This window comes from Capricornis sumatraensis, chromosome 2 (assembly GCF_032405125.1).
Source record: "Capricornis sumatraensis isolate serow.1 chromosome 2, serow.2, whole genome shotgun sequence".
In the NCBI taxonomy this organism is placed as follows: Eukaryota; Metazoa; Chordata; class Mammalia; order Artiodactyla; family Bovidae; genus Capricornis; species Capricornis sumatraensis.
The window spans coordinates 144,038,221-144,059,363 of NC_091070.1; the positions used below are offsets into that span (position 1 = coordinate 144,038,221).

A 21,143-nucleotide genomic window follows, 5' to 3' on the forward strand; every position below is an offset into this window, starting at 1 on the left:
AGCTGCATCAGAGACAACTGAAGATGAAACACTACCATCCCCATATTTACCTAATTTATGCTGTGCACCAGCAAGAACCTGGTTCAAATTTCCATGCCTATCTACAACCCCCATACTGCACCAGGCAAGACAAGTGGTTACTGAAAATACCATCAGGACAGGGCTATCTAAAGACATATTTGGTACTGTGTTAACTATACAAAAAAAGACACTGTGCAGTTTAGAAACAAATCTTACACAGCCTTATATTTCAATGTTTTTCTTTAAAAGGAGTGAGTTGTGCACAGGGGGGTTAAACACGCTATAGACAAGAAAAAAAACCTGCACTAGAACCAACTTATTCATCATCATCATTTTCTTCTTCCTCTTCATCCTCTTCATCTTCCTCATCTTTCTCCTCTTCCTTCTTCTCCTTGCTTTTTTCAGCTTTGATGACTCCCTTTTTGCTGCATTAGGCTCCCTTCAGTTCGGTATGCAGCAATATCCTTTCCGTACTTTCCTTCAGCTTAGCAGCCTTCTTCTCATGGGGCTGCTTGTCATCTGCAGCGGTGTTATTCCACGTCTCTCCCAGTTTCTTTGCAATAACACCAATGGAGAGGCAGGCCAGGATGGTCATGTTTGACTTTTGGACAATACTCAGAACAAAACAAGAAAAAGGCTGAAGGATGCCTCTTGGGTGTACTGGGATCCTTGAACTTCTTTTTTGTTTCCCCTTTAGGAGGGATATAAGTTTTAATTTCTCTTTCATAACGGGCCTTGTCTGCCTTTGCCATGTCTTCAAATGTTCCTTTCTCTGTAGCAGACATGGTCTTCCACCTCTCTGAGCACTTCTTAGAAAACTCTGAGAAGTTGACTGAAATATCCGGGTGCTTCTTCTTGTGCTCCTTCTGGTCAGTTTGCACAAAGAATGCATATGATGACATTTTGCGTCTTAGGATCTCCTTTGCCCATTTTTAATTATCTTTCCTCGGAGAGACAGAGAGTTGCCAAGTGCCCGTCCAGCTCTCACTTGTTCTGGTACTGTCTCTATCCAGCATAGAGTTTTTGATGATTAAATGAGATAATCCACTTAAACTGTTAACAATGAATACCTGGCATAGAGTAAGCCCTCATTGAATGTCAGCTGCAACTAACAGTAATAAACATCAGGCTACAGGAAGCTTTCTTGATAGTTGCTTTCTCAGAAACATACAGTTGACACATAGACTAGCCAAGGATTCTCAAGTTCAGAACTGTTGGCATTTTAGACTCGATAATTCTTTGTTATGGGGGACTGTCCTAAGCATCGTAGGATGTTTGGCAGCATCTCTGACATCTAACCACTATGGAGCACTGTCTCAGTTGTAACATCCAATGTCTCCAGACATTGCTGTGTGTCTCTGGGCAGGAGAGGGAAGCAAAATCACCTCAGTTTGACAACTACTGTGCTAGAGCAATTAACAGCTGCTATTCAGGGCACTGACGCTCCATCTTTGTCTTATCACTCTTGCCTAAATGTCTCATCAACTATGTCTGCTAGGTAACTCAATGATAAGTAAATCACATACATAAAAGGCTGCCTTAAAATGACTTCCTCCTTTGCTGTTAATTCTGTGAAGACACACAGTGTCTTATTATTTCTGCCTCAGTGGTCTAAGTATCCAGCACACAATGGACAATGAATGAACGATGAATGAATTATGAATATACCCTGTGCTTTTTTGTTTTATTAAACAACTCAGAGCAGCGCTCAGGTTTCCTCACCCTTGACTTCAGTCAAAATACGAAGGAGATAAACACTGAGCACACCCTGAAAACACTCACATACCATGAGGAAACATGATAAGCTGAGCCAAGCCAGGTAAGCAGGAGCAGGAGAGGGCAGGAACACCTTTGCCACAGAGCTTCAGGGCATGGAGTCAAATTGAACATCAGCCCATCTCCAGAAGATAGCACCAAGGGTTGAGCTGGAGAAGAGGGTCCAAGTAGGTCAGTGAGCAAAAGACTTGCAGCAAGTCCTGAGATGAGAGGGTTGAACCAGTGTAGTTACTGAGCAGAGCAAGGAACAGAAGCTCAGAATAATTATCTGAGAAATCCCATGGACAGGTGGAAGTGTATTTGGCTGGATGTGAACATGTTTCAGACAACTTGTGACAGGGTCACTTCAGTTCAGCTCAGTTCAGTTGGTCAGTCACGTCCAACTCTTTGTGACCCCATGGACTACACCATGCCAGGCTTCCCCGTCCTTCACCAACTCCCAGAGCTTGCTCAAACTCACGTCCATAGAGTCAGTGATGCCATCCAACCATCTCATCCTCTGTCTTCCCTTTCTCCTCCTGCCTTCAATCTTTTCCAGCATCAGGGTTTTTTCAAATGAGTTAGTTCTTTGCATTGGGTGGCCAAAGTATTGGAGCTTCAGCTTCAGCATCAGTCCTTCCAATGAATATTCAGGACTGATTTTCTTTAGGATTGGCTGCTTTGATCTCCTTGCAGTCCAAGGAACTCTCAAGAGTATTCTCCAATACCACAGTTAAAGCATCAATTCTTCAGCGCTCAGCTTTCTTTATAGTCCAACTCTCACATCCATACATGACTACTGGAAAAACCATAGCTTTGACTGTATGGACCTTTGCTGGTAAAGAAATGTCTTTGCTTTTTAATATGCTATCTAGGTTGGTCAGAGTTTTTATTCCAAGGAGGAAGTCTTTTAATTTCATGGCTGCAGTCCCCATCTGCAGTGACTTTGGAGCCCATGAAAATAAAGTCTGTCACTGTTTCTATTGTTTCCCCATCTATTTGCCATGAAGTGATGGGACTAGATGCCATGATCTTCATTTTATGAATGTTGAATTTTAAGCCAACTTTTTCACTCTCCTCTTTCGCTTTCATGAAGAGGCTCTTTTCATCAAGGGTCACTTAGGGTCTGAAAATGAAATGAGGCCCAGATTCTGTCGTCCATGGTTCCAGGTCCCCCTGCCAGCTTCATGTCCAGTACAGTTTTAATCCATATATTCTCTCTTCAGGTCAATAATAAACATGCTGAAAAAAACTTTTCCTTAGAAACTATTATTTCCCCAGTGGCCCATTAAATAAAGGTGTTTAATTCTGTAAAGAACAACTTAAATATGCTATTGAGTAACAACATGTATCACAAAGTTCAGCAAACAGAATTTTCAAGTGAAATCACTTCAACTATTTTCATATGAACCCCCAAAGTGATGCAACCATATCAGGTGATTGCATGGTATTTCTGAAGTACACAATGAGGATTCTTAAATCCCTGGTTATTTGTTACTGAGATATAAACTAGTAAACAAAGACACAGTTCTCTCAAGTCATGTCAGATATATCTACTGTCCCTTCCTTGCCCAGTGCTCCATTTTAATTCAGCTAAAATTTATGTTTTCGTTGGTTCTGTGTCCTTTCTTTTCAAAGGTATGTGGATTTGGATGTGATAACAAAAGCTTACAATTCAGGTGAGAAATTTCTTCTAGGGTCATATGTAGGAAAAGCTATATACTTCCTTTATGGAAATAGTGGGTTTTGGGGAGGAGATGAGAGGGGGAGGGGACAGGGAATAACTAGTAACATGTCATGTCTCCTTTATCACTTTCGCCAGGAATCCTAGACCATACTTGAAAGAAACTCAGTTCCAGTGGTTCATTTGTGTTCTGCTTTTATACCTGGGGACAACTTTCTATTCAAGTTTTTATTTCTCTGAGCCTGATTTTTAATTTATTCATAGCTCACCACTTTATGGTATGTGTTTATTACAAGTCTCCAAAAATATTTTGTGAAATGAGGCAAAACATGAACAAAAATTAAGCAATGATCAAAATTTTATATTATGTAAATGACACTGTAAAATGAGAGACAAGGTTAGCCTTAGTAATTATCAAATATAAATGAAAGGCAAGAATGTTAGACAGCATACAACATCTGTTTTTAACATTGAGTTTTTCTTATTTTTCTTAGGATTTCTGATAAAAATGCAGAAATGCAGAACCCTCTTGGAGGGTTAAATGCCTTAAGGCATTATCAGTAAGTTAGCAGCTTACTGAAGACTAGCTAATATGTGCACAGGATTTTATACAGGAGCAGGTCCACCAGGAAAAAAATATAGAAAGGGTAGGTAAGATAGGATCAACCTCACTTCCTCATTTTTAAATGGTGCTGCTGCAGTCACAAGGATCCACCTGGAAACACTTTATAGTTTTTGTACTGTTGCTAAACACATCAATCATAGTGACTGCCCCACCCACTGCCCTCCTGAAGGGGCAACCCTGGGACCCACACTTTACCTCATGAAGAGTTAGCCCTGACCAGAAGACAGTCAACTCTGACTCCCATCCTAGCCTATGATAAATACAAAAGACTTGCTATTTGGCCTAATTCAGCGGCAGAAAACTAAACACAGGGGAAGTCACTTCCGTAATTATCTTGCTTCTCCCAACATTTTCTCTCATTAAATTAGAATGGTCAATTCTGAGCTAAACAAAAATCTCTGCTCTTTAATTTTGCTTTCCATTTTTTGGGTAGTTAATATACAAACATGGTTCAGAATTCAAAAAAGACACCCTCCCTCCTGGGCCTAGAGCTTTTTAGTTGCCCAATGAAAGCAACAATATTGTCCATTTATAGCTAGCCTTCCAGAAATGTCCTATTAATTCATAAAAACTTGAGTCTCAGAAGCTTTTTCAGTTTCAGGAAACTGAAAAAACCTCATTTTTTCCCTTTAAACTACTGCATTCAATTCACATTCCTAAATTCTATTTCAAAAGACTTGTGAGATTTGTTGCCCTTTCCCATTTTTTCACTACTGCAAAAGTGGCTTTAATTCTCTCCCTGACTCTCTCAATCTCCCTTCGTCCACATGGCCACCAGAGTAATCTTTACTGTCGTTGTTGTTATATTATGAAATATATGTATTACAGATATGTACACTATAAATATATTATACATACCAAATGGCATAGATGGTATGTGTGTGCTTTTTAGAACATGTCACACGCCTACCACCAGCTTGAGTCATAGAGTATCAGCAGCACTTTGGAAACCTGCTTTGCGCCTTTTGTTGCCTGTTTGTCTTTCCCTCCCTCTGCTCCAGGGTAATTACTTTTCTGAATACTGAATTCTCCCATTATCTTGAGATTTATTGTACCTCAATAAAGTAAATGAATAGTTTCGCATGGTTTTGAAGTTTTCATAAGGGAATTACATTGGATGTCTGTCTCTATGACATGTCAGATATCTTTGTTTTCATCTCTCAAAGTTCCACTGTCTTTTAAGATATCTTGAAAGTGAAAGTGAAAGCTGCTGAGTTGTGTCGGACTCTGTGACCCCATGGACTATAGAGTCCATGGAACTCTCCTGGCCAGAATGCTGGAGTGGGTAGCCATTCCCTTCTCCAGGGGATCTTCCCAACCCAGGGATTGAACCCAGGTCTACCACACTGCAGGCAGATTCTTTACCAGCTGAGCCACCAGGGAAGCTTAAGATACTGTCTATGTCTCTAATTAGCATTCAATCTTTTCCCTAGCTTTTGAACATATGGAAAATAGTCATAATATTTTAATGTTGTTATGCATAATTTCATTTATCAGTTCCAAGTGAGTTTCTACTGATGTATTTTTCCTAGACTTAAATTTCATATTTTCCTGCAACATTGATTGTCTGGTGATTTCTGATTGGATGGTAAACATTGTTTTTTCCCTTGTTAGGAGCTGGATATTTATATATTCTTGTAACTAGCCTGGAGATTGGTCTAGGCCATAGTTAAGTTAGTAGGAGACAGTTTGGCCCTTTTATATCTGTCTTTCAAGATTGTTGTGTGTGTGTGTGCTTAGTCGCTCAGTCATGTCCGACTCTGTGACCCCATGGACTGCAATCCGCCAGGCTCCTCTGTCCATGGAATTCTCCAGGCAAGAATACTGGAGTGGATTGCCATGCCCTCCTCCAGGGGATCTGCCCAACCCAGGGATCAAATCCAGGTCTCCTGCATTGCAGGTGGATTCTTTACTGTCTGAGCCACAAGGGAAGCCCCCAGTATTGTTAGGTGGGCCCAATTCAGTATTCATTCTAGGACTAATGATTCCTCACTTCTGAACCACGGCTGTTCTGAGTTCTCTATACCATGTCCTATGAATTATGAAGATTTCTAATTTGGCAGGAGGTGCAGGGGACGAGACTGGGCAGTGGACGAGACTGGGCAGTGGACAGGTACTTTTCATAGCCCCATGTGAACACCAAGTGTCATTTTCTTGGGTGATTCTTTCAAATCTCAGGTAGTTTCCTCCTGTACATGCAGTCTTCAGCAGCTCTCTGCTTATCGGAAGGAAACCCTCTGCAGGTCTCTGCACTGCTCCGTGATGCTCACTCTGTCTCTTCTCCAGAAAACTCTAGTCATCCAAATTTCTTCAAGCTCTCAGCAGCTATCCTCAAATCAGAGGGTTCACCAGGCTATACCAGGGTCTTCCCTCCCTCTGCCATGGCCTGAAAACTTTCTCTTGGCAGTCATCTGGGGCAATCACAGGGTACACTGTTTGTTTTTTCTGTCTCAAAGAACACTATCCTTCATTGTCTGATGTTTAATATCTTGAAAATTATCATCCCGTATATTTTTTTTTCACTTTTTATGTTATCTCAGGCAGAACGGTAAATTTACTTCATGTTGGATGCAAGTGGAAGCCAGATAAATTTCTTTTTATTACATAAATATCCCCAAATTTTAAAGTTGTAAGTCCCTCACACATAAAACTCTTATACAACTAAAAAGGTTTTAAATTTTATAAATCAATTATAATCAAATCCAAAAGAGAATCAGTAGCATTAAGGTGATTAATGATGTGATTTGGTTTAAACAAGACATGTTATTAATTGCTCCAGCATAAGTTTGCTTTAGTTTGGCTGTGGTGACTCACTTCTCCCATCAGTTCTCTGTATTTCAACCACTGAAAAATATTCATCTCATTCACCGTCCACTTTGTTAAGTCTACTCCTGCTTTCCTCGGTTTCTATGCAGTTATATGTGCAACTGTGGATACTGAAATTTCATAACAGTATTTAGTTATAAAATGGGTACCCAGATGGCCATCAATATGCTTACCTTAATTTTTAAATAATCACTGAAGTGAGAAAACAAATTCTTTTTTTTAAATTTTAAATTATTGTGTAGAACATACAGTTTGATATGCACTGATTCAATGCCAAGTTGGTAGCCACACTGAAAAGACTAAAGATGTATTTGAGCCAAGAAAATTCTTCCAGGATAATCTCTACTTCATGTAAGGTGACTGACAATAAGGAGAACCAGGGACTGAAGTTACAATGAGCTAAAAAAATACCTGCAAGAGAAAGGCGGGGGAACTCTAGAATACCCAAAATACCTGCTAGAAAAAAGCACAGGGTATAGGTCAGTGTGACAGCAGATCAACTACGAAGGAGGAAAATAAGGAGAGAAACTCAAGAGGAAGAAGCCAAAGAGCATCACTGATAGAAAACAAACAAACGGAAGAAGAGACAGGGAAAACCAGATTAGGATATTTATGGATAATACAGGAGTGACAGAAAGAGCAGCATCTCCAGGGTAGGAAAGGAGAAGCTACACCAGCCAAACTGACAAAGGAAAGTCAGTGCAGCTTTTAGCAAAAGCCAGAGTATGGATCTAAATCACATACAGAACGCAACCAAGTTCTTTCACAGGAGGCAAGGTTGAGTTTTTCAACCCTGCACTGAACCAGCCTCTCTGGAAAAGTAAGTGACTTGCATCCTTCATATGACAAGAATTCAGCAAGACAGCAAAAGAGAACACTATATGGTGCTTCTTTTCTACAGAGACTTGAGCTGTTTTAAAGTCTTGTTTGTGGTTCTCTATATCTGCTTCTGGTTTCCTGAGCGCTCCCCTGGTTTGACCTATAACTTCTCCATGACCCTGGACTCTCACAAAATTTTTCCCACTGGGGACTTTTTAAATTGTGCTTCACTCTGGCCTTTTCACTGGTTTTCTTGAACCTGGTGACTCAGATGGTAAAGAATTCGCCTGCAATGCAGGAGACCCAGGTTTGATCCCTGGGTCAGGAAGATCTCCTGGAGAAGGAATGGCTACCCACTCCAGTATTCCGCCTGGAGAATTCCATGGACAGAAAAACCTGGTGGGCTACAGACCATGGGGTCGCAGAGTCGGACATGATTGACAGACTAACCCTTTCATTCTGGCCTTTTCATTGGCTTTCTCGAACCTGGTTTACTTTGTTTCTCCTTGATTCAGTGATGCCACTTGCTACCCCCCCCAGGGTGAGGCAAAGTCCTCCAGGAAACAGAAAGACTCTGATTATGGAAAAGGGAGAAAGAGCCATCAGAGTAATAATACTTCCAGTGGTGAAGTCCCCATAGAGACATAAGAGATAGGTGGAATGCCAAGATCTGTTTAGTTGTTTGGCAAGTATGCATATCTAGGCGATCTAATAACTATGTAAACCAACTGAATGTTATCAAGTGCACTTGAAAAGTCTCAACTAAAGAGTGCTCATGCCTCAGAATCCCCACTACACAGCAGGGGTCAGTTGTCTACACGGACCTAGACAACGCATTGGAGTGGACAAGTGGGTGCCAGGAAAATGAGAGAAAATGGGGAAAGGCAGGATTCTGGGCTCCTGGTCTTTGGTTGGAAAATCTTTCCCCTTTGCATTGTCCAGTGGTGACAGAGAGTGGGGAGAAACCTGAGACACATCAGGAATGAAACGAGATGCCATGCCCTGTTTTAGCTCAAAGGCCCCTGAGGAATCCAGCATCATCCACTCTCCACACACTCCGCTGTGGAGGTGGTAACGTCAGGCTCAGTGTGACAGAACTCCAAGTTCTCTTCACTGGACACTCTTTCATGACAGAGTCTACTGAGGGCATTCACCGCATTTGTCTGAAAACGTAGCACTTAGGTGGTAGGTCCAAAGACTGCCTGTAATTCAGGAGACCTTATAGCTTCACCTTGTAGTCTCATTTCACCTGAAGAAATCACTGCCTTATTCTTCATTATTTTATTTAATAATATACTAATTACTTAGAAATAAAATTCTGCCCAAGAAAGCAAAAATATTTTAATGGCTTTTATCTCTATATTGTCATTTTTTGTTTTCTTCAAGTATCTGAATGTTTACACTTAGTTTATAATAAAAATAGGATCCTAGTAAAATATACAAAGAATTTTAAAACTGGAAAGACCATCAGACTCTAGTGCTCTTTATTTTTATAAAAGAACCCAAGTCTAGAATGATTAAATATTTCAATAGAAGTCATTCCCTGTAAAAGCTCAAAAATAGTATTCCTGTGAAAAATCCAAGCCTCTAAGGACTTAGTTAATTCACCTAAAATCAAAAACTAACAAATGATGATGCTCATACTCAAATTCAGATGTCTCCACTGGCTTTGGAGACAGCTGTGATATGGTTGTGAAAGAGCAATCGGACACCAGTGCCCATTATGCTGTGCAGCCTTTTTCATGCAGATAAGAGAACTATTTTGCATACCTAGATTGGTAATGTGAATGCAATGACGTGCCACATTTTGAATCAATGCTAAGCAAAGGCAAAAAGGATTTGGGGTTGTCCACTTGTGTTTCTGGAATCTGATCCTACTGTAAACAGAATAACAACTTGCACCTGTTTATTCCCCCACAGTCTTAAATTTAATTCTTCCTAGCTATTCCTCAGCCCTGCAGCTTCCTGGAGCAGTGTTTCTTTAAGGATGTTACGTGGACCATAATAAGGGTCATGCGCTTGAGTTCCTTTTTAACATATACAGATTCCTGCGTCCCACCCAGAAGTACCCCATATTTCTAGGATGGAGGGGTGGATTGGGAGTTGTCATCTTTGTAAGTCTCCCTGGAGGCTTATGTACACTGAAATTTGAGTCACTGAGATAATACAGAAATGTCATTGACTGAGACTGTAACAGTTTGCCTGAAAATAATAGAACTGAAATCACGATTAGAACAGAGTTGCCTCCGGGAAAATCTTTCCTTAGTTGCAAAGTTGAACTTTTTCAGAGGGCAATTTAAAAACTATCTTGAATTGCCTTCAGAATCTATTTTATGGATTACTGCAGATACACAATAATCTGGAAAATACTGAAAAGTGGAAAGAATCAGCAATTCCCACTAGACAGTTACTTTTAATATTTTGATATATTATCTTTTTTCTTTTCTTCAAGAAAGCAGCCTTTTTGTAACTTTCAGGATGACTTAAAAATGAACTCTTTAGTCAAAAACAATATTTTGTCAAACCTCCTTTAGTACAAGGATAGTCACACTGGCAGAACTGATAGGGTCAGAGTAAAGGGACAAAGTAGGTGATTAAACAGTTAATCTCACTAGGGGCCTGTAGGTAGAAAAAATATGGGAGACCCCTTTAAGTTAACGACTACTCAAGAAAGCAGGTTTGCTTAACCACAAAATCAGGCACGCTTGCTTAGCAACAAAATCGCACAACAGCAGCACAGGACACGCCCTAAAACAATAGTGGCATGAGACCTACACCCCGCCCAGTGAGCTCAATAGTTAATGATCCCTAGAACATGCTTTCTGCACACATAAAAACAGTAATTTGTGGACCTAGCTTGACCATGTAGAGACAAGAAAACTCCCCTGGCTCAACCTGGAGGAGGAACCGATGATGGAAGCATGATGTCTGCCCAAGAGAGATAAAAGTTCTCCCCCTCCCCACTTTTTCTTTGATTATAAAACTGTAGCCAACTAAGTTCTCAGGGCGTGGCATTTCTCACCTGTCCGCTTTGTAAATCTCACAAAAGTCCTGTTCTAATAAATCACTTCTTATCTATCATTTTACCTCTTGCTGAATTCTTTTCTGCACTGAGACATAAAGAACTGTGATACTGAAGCTCTTCAGAGCCCTGGGAAACACGTTTCAGAACCATGTGGTCAGGGATGATAAATCTATATCCTGACTGACTTCTTTCCAGGGAGGACAAACTGCTGCCCCCTGCATTATGATCAACCTGTCAGGAAGCTGCCATCAACCTGTCCTCTGATCTTTAGAGAAAAGCACTGTGTCAAGGGCCCAGCATCAGTCTCTGCTGTTGGCAGGTTACGCACTCAGCCAGACCAGCCTTGATGGGGTTAAGCCCACATTGCTGGGCCCACCCATAACCTTTGCTCCCACCACTGTGGCTAGTGAGCAAGCACTGAAGTAACCGCAGAAAGAGTCTGACATTCAGAGTGGGTCACTTTGTCCACCTTTCTATTTAAAGTCTCTGCTACATGGATGCTATTTGCTGAGTAATGTGGGACATAAAACTTTTTCACACTCTGTATTCATTCTGAAAGTTTCATCTACATAACTCTTTCCCCATCCTCTTTGTCAGCAATCTGCCAAAACCTTTTTCTGGGTCTACACTGTGTAAACAAACTGCCAGTCACTGTCCATGAATCGGTGTATCTGCACTTTTGACCCTCTCTCAACCCAGACATACACATATTGCTCAAAGTTCTACCCACTGAGAGGATTTTCCATCACAACTGTCTTGCAGGGCCACCTCGGAATAGGGTTATAATGCTGCAGCCATCTGCTGCCAGTTAATGGCAACACATTGTGAAAACTATCTACAAACTAGGCCTTAGCTTTTTTTCCTTCTTCAGTCAAATGCTTCTGTCTTCAGGAGCTGCTAGGACTTCATCTTATTTATACCATTTCCACTTGATGGTGGATTGCTGATGCCTTCAACCAACCTTGTATCTTGGTGGATAAGAAAACATCTAGTTCATCATTGGAAGTTCAGGTCATAAAGTCTCTTAGATGTCCCAGATCAGAAGCTCAGTCTCTACCAGGATCCAGTAGCAAACCAAGACCTGTTTCTGAAAAGAACAGTTACTATTTCAAAGCCCTAGTGCTCTGTGCTTTTGCTAGTATGACTGTTGTAGCCAGTCTCTAAAACTGTTCCCAATGGTCCTCACCTCCTATTACTTATGACCTTAATCCCATCCCCTTGGGGATGAGCGAGACTGCATGCACGCATGCTCAGTCGCTTCAGTCGTATCCAACTCTTTGCAACCTCATGGACTGTAGCCCACCAGGCTCTTGTATCCACGGGATTCTCCAGGCAAGAGTACTGGAGTGGGTTGCCATTCCCTTCTCCAGGGGATCTTCCCTACCCAGGTATTGAACCTGGGTGTCCTACATTTCCTGCATTGGCAGATGGATTCTTTACTCCTGAGCCACTGGGTAAGGCCATGAGCTAGACTAGTGGCTTGCTAATTAATATGCAGAAGTGATTGGGATATCATGGTGAGATCAGGTTATAAAAAGACTGTGGCTTCCATTTTTAGGCCAATGTCTGTCTCTCTCTACTCACACTAGAGAAACCAAGCAAGCTGTCTTGCTATGAGAAGCCCTATGGAAAGGCCCACAGTTTATCAGCCTAGAAGGAACGGAATGAAGCATGCTAACAACTATGAGTGAAGTTGGAAGTGGATCCTTCAACTCTAGTCAAGTCTTAAAATGACTGTGCTCCACCCAGTAGCTTGGGTTGATTGTAACTTCAGGAAATGCTATGAGCCAGGCTTCCCAGGTGGCTTAGTGGTAAAGAATCGGTCTACCAGTTCAGGAGACTCAGGAGAGGCAAGTTCAATTCCTGGGTTGGGAAGATCCCCTGGAGGAGGAAATGGGAACCCACTCCAGTATTCTTGCCTAGAAAATCCCATGGACAGTGGAGCCTGGCAGGCTACACTCCATGGGGTCACAAAGAGTCAAGACATGACTGGGCATGCGTGCACAGAATCACCAGCTAAGCTGGTCCTGTACTCCTGACCAACAGGAATTGTGAAAAATAAATATTTGTTGTTTTAAGCTGCAATTTTTTTAAGCAATCTACTATGTCATAACAGATAGATATAATGATTATATATGGGCTATTCTACACAATATTGCTTCTGAACAAGGAACTCATTTCTTAGCTAAAAGTGTGCCAATGAGCTCATGCCCACCGAGTTTACTGATTCTGTCAGGTTAAGACACCCTCAGAAGTAGCAGAACTGATAAAAGAGCCCAGTGAATAATCAGTCAGAGCACCTGTTGGGGAACAACGCAATGAAAGGTTAGGGCTCTATTCTGTAGGATGTGGGCTATTCTTGGGATCTGAAACTAATACAGGGTACTCTTTTCTTCCATAGTGAGAATACATTAAATAAGGGGTAGATCTGGAAGAGCATCCTCCACTACAATAGTTCATTACAACCCCCCAAACTTTTGTTTTCCATCTTTGCAAGTTTGATTGTTCTTGGTTTTAGAGGCTTTAAGTTAAGGCAGCATGCTCCCACCAGAGATCACAACACTAGCTCCAGTGAACTGGAAGATAAGACTTCCACTGGCTAAGTTGAACTTCTCATGCTACTGAAATAACAAAGAAGAGATCATTGTTTTTCCTGGGGCAATTGCTCCCAACCAGTAAGGGTAAACCAAGTGTCTGCTAAAAGACTCTGTCTGGAGCCCAAGGCATTCTCTGAGTTCCCTCAAACATGGCTGTACAAATTAAGGCAAAACTATAACAACATATTAAAGACAGACCACTAAGAACACATTTAGGGTACTGACAGATTTTCCAATGTTTTTAAATTATACTGTGCAATGATATGAAAATACAGAAAAACATGTGGATTTACCTCCTGAAATAATGTTATATTAGAATACTCTTTATATAGCAGGAATAAAGCATTATTTTATTTGTCCATATTAAAAAAAAACAACACCACAGACCACTAAAATTCAGATCCTTTGGGAGTAAAGATTTGGATTGCCTCCACCATGAAAAGAATCCTGACTGACTGTGGTGCCAGTTGAGGGCAAAGGAAACATAGAATTCAGAGCAGACAATGAGTGCACATGACTGCAGCAGCTATGCAGAGCTCCCTTTCTTGTTATGCATACACTGATATATATTGACTTATTTTTTCCTTCCCTATTATTGTCCCTCTTTATTTTCTGTAAGGGCTTTTATTGGTGATTAACTTTACAATTTAATCTGCATGTTACAGAGTATTTACTTACTTGGGATTGAGTAGAATAGCTTTTGAACTGTGGTGTTGGAGAAGACTCTTGAGAGTCCCTCAGACTGCAAGGAGATCCAACCAGTCCATTCTAAAGGAAATCAGTCCTGAATATTAATTGAAAGGACTGATGCTGAAGCTGAAACTTCAATACTTTGGCCACCTGATGTGAAGAACCAACTCACCGGCAAAGATCCTGATGCTAGGAAAGACTGAAGGCGGGAGAAGGCGGGGAAGAGGATGAGATGGTTGGATGGTATCACTGACACGATGGACATGAGTTTGTGTAGGCTCCAGGAGTTGGTGATGCACAGGGAAGCCTGGCGTGCTGCAGTCCATGGGGTCACCTAGTCAGACACAACTGAGCGACTGAACTGACTGACTGAACTGAGTAGGACTGATAATAACATCATCCAGAAATAGTTATGGTGACTACTGGGACTTTAGGTGTCTTTTAAAATTTAGTTGTTTTTAGCTCTGCTGCGTCTTTGTTGCTGTGCAGGCTTTTCTCTAGTTGCAGCAAATGGAGACTACTATATGGTTGAGGTGCACAGGCTTCTCACTGTGTGGCTTCTCCTGATGTGTAGCACAGGCTCTAGAGCACGAGAGCTTCAGGAGCTGCAGCTCCCGGGTTGTGTAGGGCACAGACTCAATAGTTGTGCAGCACAGGCTTAGCTGGGGTTCCCAGGTGGCACTAGTGGTAAAGAACCCACCTGCCAATGCAGGAGACACAGGTTCGATCCCTGGCTTGAGAAGATCCCCTGGAGGAAGGCATGGCAACCCACTCCAGTAGTCTTGCCTGGAGAATCCCATGGACAGAGGAGCCTGGCGGGTTACAGCCCACAGAGCCACAAAAAGTCGGATGTGACTGAAGCGACTCAGCTCGTAGGCATAGGCTTAGCTGCTCCATGGCAAGTGGCATCTTCCCCAAACAGGGATCAAATCCAATGTCTCCTGCATTGGCGGGTAGAGTCTTTGTCACTGAGCCACTGGGGAAGCCCTTTAGGTTTCTTTGAAGGAGAGGATGCAAATAGCTTTGTAAAAAGGACAGCAGCATCTTGTTAAGCAAAACCAAAGGACGTCACTGCTGTAAGACAGAAATATGTAAACAGACACTAAATGACCCAAAAAATAGATTCTGCTAGCTATTCCCTGTCTCTCAGCTCCAAGCACTCCTCCATTCAAGACTGCTCGATGTTTGGTTGTATGTGCTAAAATTTCCCGATGTCTTGCCAACAAGTTTCTGGTTAGATTCTGCAAAACGGAAGCCTACGGTGGAGCTTGGAAAGAGGAAGAAGGACTCTTCCTGCTTTCAGTTCCTGTCAGGCTTGCTCCAGCAGCAGCAGCAGCTGCTGCCACTGCCAACTATGACTCGAGCCTTTTTCGGCTGGCCCTGCCACATATCCTGCTGTGCTCCCTTGGCAGTAAGAACATTCGATCCACTGTGCTTCATCACCGGCTGTACCATGCCACCTGAACCATCTAAGCACCTGTCGGGTTATATCCCCCTCATTTAAAAGTCTGAGTACCAACCATAATGCTTCTGAGGTCTGAAAATCAGCTGAAATGTACTCCTTGAGAAATGATCATCAGTCCCAGAGAGCCTCTCCTTCAAAGCTGTGCTGCCAAGTCGACTTCAGTTGTGTCCAATTCTGTGTGACCCTATGCACTAGAGCCCACCAGGCTCCTCCATTCATGGGATTCTCCAGGCAAGAGTACTGGAGTGGCTTGCAAATCAGTATTAGTATTAGAAGGTCTCCAAAGAAATAGAACCAATACAAGAAAGATAAACAGAAAGACATACACATACAGAGAAAGTGAAAGTGAAGCCGCTCAGTCGTGTCCAACTCTGCAACCCCATGGACTGCAGCCTACCAGGCTCCTCCACCCATGGGATTTTCCAGGCAAGAGTACTGGAGTGGTGTGCCATTGCCTTCTCCTACACATACAGAGAGAGACTCAACAGATATTGGCTCATGTGATTATGGAGCCTGAGAGGCCCCATATCTGCAAACTGGGGACCCAGGAAGGCCAGAAGTGTCATTCAAAGGCCTGAGAGCCAGAGCCAGTGGTATAGGTTTCGGTCTGTCCAAAGGCCCAAGCATCACGAGCATAAAGGGCAGGGAAACAGTGACGTCCCAACTCCAGGGATCAGGGAAAGGGCAAACTCAAGCTTCCCCTACCTTTCGGTTCCCTTCAGGCCCCCAACGGATCATATGAAGCACGCCTACATTAGGGAGGGCAATCTACCAATTCAAATGTTAATCGCTTCTGGAAACCCTCTCACAGACACACCAAAAATACTGTTTAAACAGATGTAAGAGTCAAGATTTTTCATCCTAGGTTTCAACAGTTCTAGCAAAGAACTTAATCAATGTTATAAATATTGTCATTTTAAAATAAAACTAATCCATCACTCCAAATTTATCCACTACACTCTAAAATATCATAGCTGTTTAATATCCACCATCTCCATTTAAAAAATACATTCCACCTCACCCACAATTTTATACTTAAAAGTTCATAGTCACATTTCTCTATAATAAAAATATGTATGTTAATTTGTACCATTTTAAAATTTTCAGTGTACACAATTCAAATTTTTAAAAATTTCTTCTGGCTTGATTAATTACAATTAGCATTACTATACAATGAAGTATAAAAATGTATGTTTTGATATACTGCTGCTGCTAAGTCGCTTCAGTCATGTCCTACTCTGTGCAACCCCATAGACGGCAGGCCACCAGGCTCCCCCATCCCTGGGATTCTCCAGGCAAGTACTACTAAATATAAAAGTAAAATTTATGGAAATATCTTTAATGAGATTGATGTTCCTTTAAAAAAACTAACATCACATATCTGTGGACAGACAATATTAATTACTGGGATGAGATGGAGCTCAAAGGAAATCAATAACAAAAATATTATCAAGTGTGGGGCTTAAAAATATATATTAATAATCATGTATATTATTTATAAATTATTAATAATATATATTATAGAAGCTACAACACACTTCACATGGTAGAGATGAATACAGAGGAGAGATGTAACTTATAATTCTTAATAAGTAGTAATCTCCCAAAGTTTAAAGGAAATAAAATTTAAATTTTCTAGTAGCCTTTTGGCAAAGATACTGAAAATATTTCTCCTGATAATCAGAAAAGTAGATTTTATTTAAAGGTGTCATGTTTATCTTTGGAAAGTAAACATTTCATCTCCTTACTTGAAATCACACAAATATATAAAATAAGGCATTAGTTTATCTCTTAGTTTGAGTAGACTTCTCAGAGACTGTTTCAAATTGTCCCTTTATTTAGTGCCTTTGAAATTTTCTTTTATTCCAAGGGAATGCACTATAGTAAAATTAAGTTGGGTAAAAAGTTAACTTATTTTTTTGTAAAGAGGAAAAATGGAGACTGTGAAAGAGAAGCTAAAAAGGAGAAATTGCAAAGTACTACTTTGACCACAGGCAACTCTATTTTATAAACATAATTAGAGAAATTTGGAAACATATCCTCTAAAAACTAATGACATCTGCAAACTTGAAATTCATGGGAAAGCTTTGTGAAACTCAAGTGGTAACAATACCCCTGTTTGAAAGCCACTAGTCAAAGAATATTTTTAAAGACCATTGCACATATAGAGTACAATCAACATTAGTCCTTGTTATTAGGTGGTTATTAAAAAAAATGAGAAGCATACTGAAATACAATTTCAGATATAGGGGTAGAAACAGAAATATATTTTTGGGGGGGGAAATAAATATCTGCTTCTTCTAATAAAAATTTCTTTGCAGTAGTCTCAGCTTTATTGTACCCAAGTTTTGACTTAACAGTCAAAGCTAAGATTAATTATAAATTCATCATGTACAAAGTTGACCTTAAATCTCTTGCTCCAAAATTCCCAGTCTTTGCATTCCAACCTACCTCTGTAACACTGCTGCCCAGCTCGTCAGAAGTATCATCACTAGTCTTAAGACCCCAAATTTATCACAATCCCTCTAACAACTGTACTATCAGCATAGTTTTACTCTAAAATAGGAAAACAGGGCTTCCCCGGTGGCTCAGTGGTAAAGAAACTGCCTGCCAAAGCAGGAGACACAGGTTTGATTCCTGATCGAGGAAGATCTATGCACCACAACTACTGAGCCTGTGCTTTAGAGCCCAGGAGTTACAACTAGTGAGCCCATGTGCTGCAACTGCTGAAGCCTGCACGTACCCTAGAGTCTGTGCTCTGCAGCAAGAGAACCCACTGCAGTGAGAAGCATGAGCACTCCAGCTAGAGGGCAGCCACCACCTGCTGCAACCAGAGAAAACACCACATGGCAACGGAGACCCAGCACAGCCAAAAATAAATAAATAATTAAAAAAAGAAACATTTATGTCTTGTTATGAAAATGAACTTATAAAATTTACTTCCTTAAGTACAAACAGGAAGCAATACTATCATCAGAATCTTTAAAACAAATTGAACCCAACTGTCTAAAGCCACAGAAATCACTGACAAGAATTACAATTATGTACGTGGAGTAAATCTTTAAATTATGTTTTTTTATACAGACTAATTCTCCACTTTCTGAATGTTTTATAATATAAACCTCTGTATCTATATCTTGGACTGTTTTAATCATTTAGTGGATAAATTTCAAGACAGAACTAAGTCTCAATGAATTCATCACTATATTACAGTACAGCATATTTAACTATTACATAAAACTAGTTTCATTTGAGTCACAACCTCAATTGCCTACAGGGACCAGGAAGTAATCTAAATGTGGAACAGGTTAGGCGTAAGATAACAGACAGTAATGAAAAGCATTCTGTTCTAAAGGCACTCAATTATTTTTAATACTATAAGCCAAACAAAAAAACATACCTGGAATTGATATGACCAAATTTACAAGGGGTAGAATTTTGCAATTCTCATTGTTTAGCTTTCACAACATATTCAACAGATTCAAAGCCAATATTTACCTAGTACCCAGATAAATATAATGAGAAGATATATATAATAAGACAATGGTTATGAAATGTTACTGTTGACACAGCAAGTATATGTGTATAAAGTTGTCTCATTAAATTTTATGAGACCCTAGCTGTGATTAGAATTATATACAAATTACAGATCAAACCTACATCCCTAACTTATTACATTATATCAAAAAGAAAACCACACTTTAGATGAAAAGAATATTTTATTGCAATACTTTAATACCGAAACCAACTATTATACATATCCACCAACTCTTTTTCACTGTCCCTATCTATCTCAGAAGATAGTCAAAGTGAGATTAATTGGATGAAGCATTCTCAACAAATCTAGAACATTCTATACTTCAATTAAAGTTAGGTCCTTTAATAAATTACATCTTATTCCATTGTTCTATAATATTTATGAAATGATTAGTGCAATAACATCACTGAAGTATCATTTAAAAGGCAAATACCCTATAGATTTGGATTTGTCATCCCGATTCCTTGGCATTCAATAATGTAAGCGTCTTTAGAGGCATCTTCTTCATCTTCTGATTTCTTCACAGTAAATTTAGCCTGAAACCAGAAGAGCATTTAGTATATAAGTAATACGAAGAGAGACACAGGGGAGAGCCCATAACTCCTGCTTAAACAGGTAGGCAGTTAATACCAAACTCATTTTATTGAAGAAGCTAGAGATAGAAAGATCAAATGACTCATGAGAAATTCAATAGCCTACATATGAAATACTTTATTCCAGAGGCATGGTCCTTATTCAGAGGTATACGAATGTGGAGTTTTCCCAGAATATATGTAACCTGGCTCCCATTTCTTACCCACTGAGTCAGAACTCATCAGAAGTGCAGCTTTAAATAAATATCAATTTTTAAATCTCAATACCTACTTTCTAAATTTTTTCTAAAACATGGCACTGAAGCATTTAAACTTCTTTTATCTTGTCAAATATCAAATTACCCTTTAATTTCTCTCAAATTTTCTTGCCAATTTAATTCCCTAAATACAGTATTTAAAATATCTAGTTCAAAGGAGACAGGTGGAGAGAGGTGACAATTAACATCTTCCCTCATCATTATTGGGTTTGACACTGTACTTTTTACTTGTTAACTAATTCAAGTTTAGCTTTGAAACACCTGATCTGTATGTATCACTATATTGTGGAAACATGATTTTTTTTTTAAAAGCAAATATATTCATTCTAAGAAAATTGAATTAAAATCAAAATAACGGAGGAGGCTGACTGAATCTGTGATAGAGGGATTTGAAGTATGCATAAAACCTTTGAAATACAATTTGAAAACTACTTCTCCAAGGTCCTGTTGAACTGCAATATTTTAAAAGTATTCCAGTTTTAGGATTAGATGCCTGTGTGTGGACACTGAAATTTATTGTTGTATGAATAAACAATGAATCTGAATTATGAGCTAGATAGACTATTATATGTATACACATTTTTTTCAAATTACAAGCACTATATAAATAAGGTACATATAAAAGCCTACATATAAAATTACAAAAAATTAGAGTTGGAAGGAGCCCTAAGGGACACAGTCTCTGACCTTCCTGATGAATTACCTGCACTGAGACACAGAATGATGAAGCAGCTTGCCCCAGGTCACTGAGTTACAACACAACAATGCTGAATGAGAAACCAGAGCAAAAAAATCCAGTTCATGGCACTTTCCACTGTGCATTCAGTTCAAATAACATATGAGTGTCTACTATGTGCAAAGTACTGTAGAAAAAATGGATATACCCTTGTCTCTGCTATCAAGAAGATCACAGTCTACACGGGGAGACAGACTAATAATAGTTACAAAATAAAGCATAAGTAGAATAATAAAAAATAGTTAATTATCTTTTGAATCAAATATAATTTGCTTTGCCTCCTATTGGGCCTTTTCCCACAATGTAATCAAAATCTACCTATTCTGTCTAATAACAAAAAAAGTACATATTAAGAATCATACAAAGAAAATGTGAAGAGTAGGGTAGCTGGTTTTGTGCTTGGTGCACCTCTGTTATGTTTCATTTCTTATTACTACATACATTATTTTTGTAACCTTTTAAAATGCTTACGGTCAACACGTTCCTTCATAAAATTCTGAGTTATAAATTTT

At 39.9% G+C, this 21,143-nt stretch overlaps 1 protein-coding gene and 1 pseudogene across 2 annotated transcripts in view; both read right to left on the bottom strand.

Moving 5' to 3' along the window:
- Positions 1–337: 337 nt before the first annotated feature.
- Positions 338–951, bottom strand: LOC138074079 (high mobility group protein B1 pseudogene; annotated as a pseudogene).
- Positions 952–19,188: 18,237 nt separating this feature from the next.
- Positions 19,189–21,143, bottom strand: part of RTCA (RNA 3'-terminal phosphate cyclase) — a 29,960-nt gene continuing 28,005 nt past the window's right edge. For both annotated transcript variants that reach the window (XM_068965139.1, XM_068965140.1), the window contains one exon: positions 19,189–19,581. In XM_068965139.1, the coding sequence (XP_068821240.1) occupies positions 19,480–19,581 (102 nt within the window). In that variant the 3' untranslated portion in view covers positions 19,189–19,479. The remainder of the gene's footprint in view (positions 19,582–21,143) is intronic.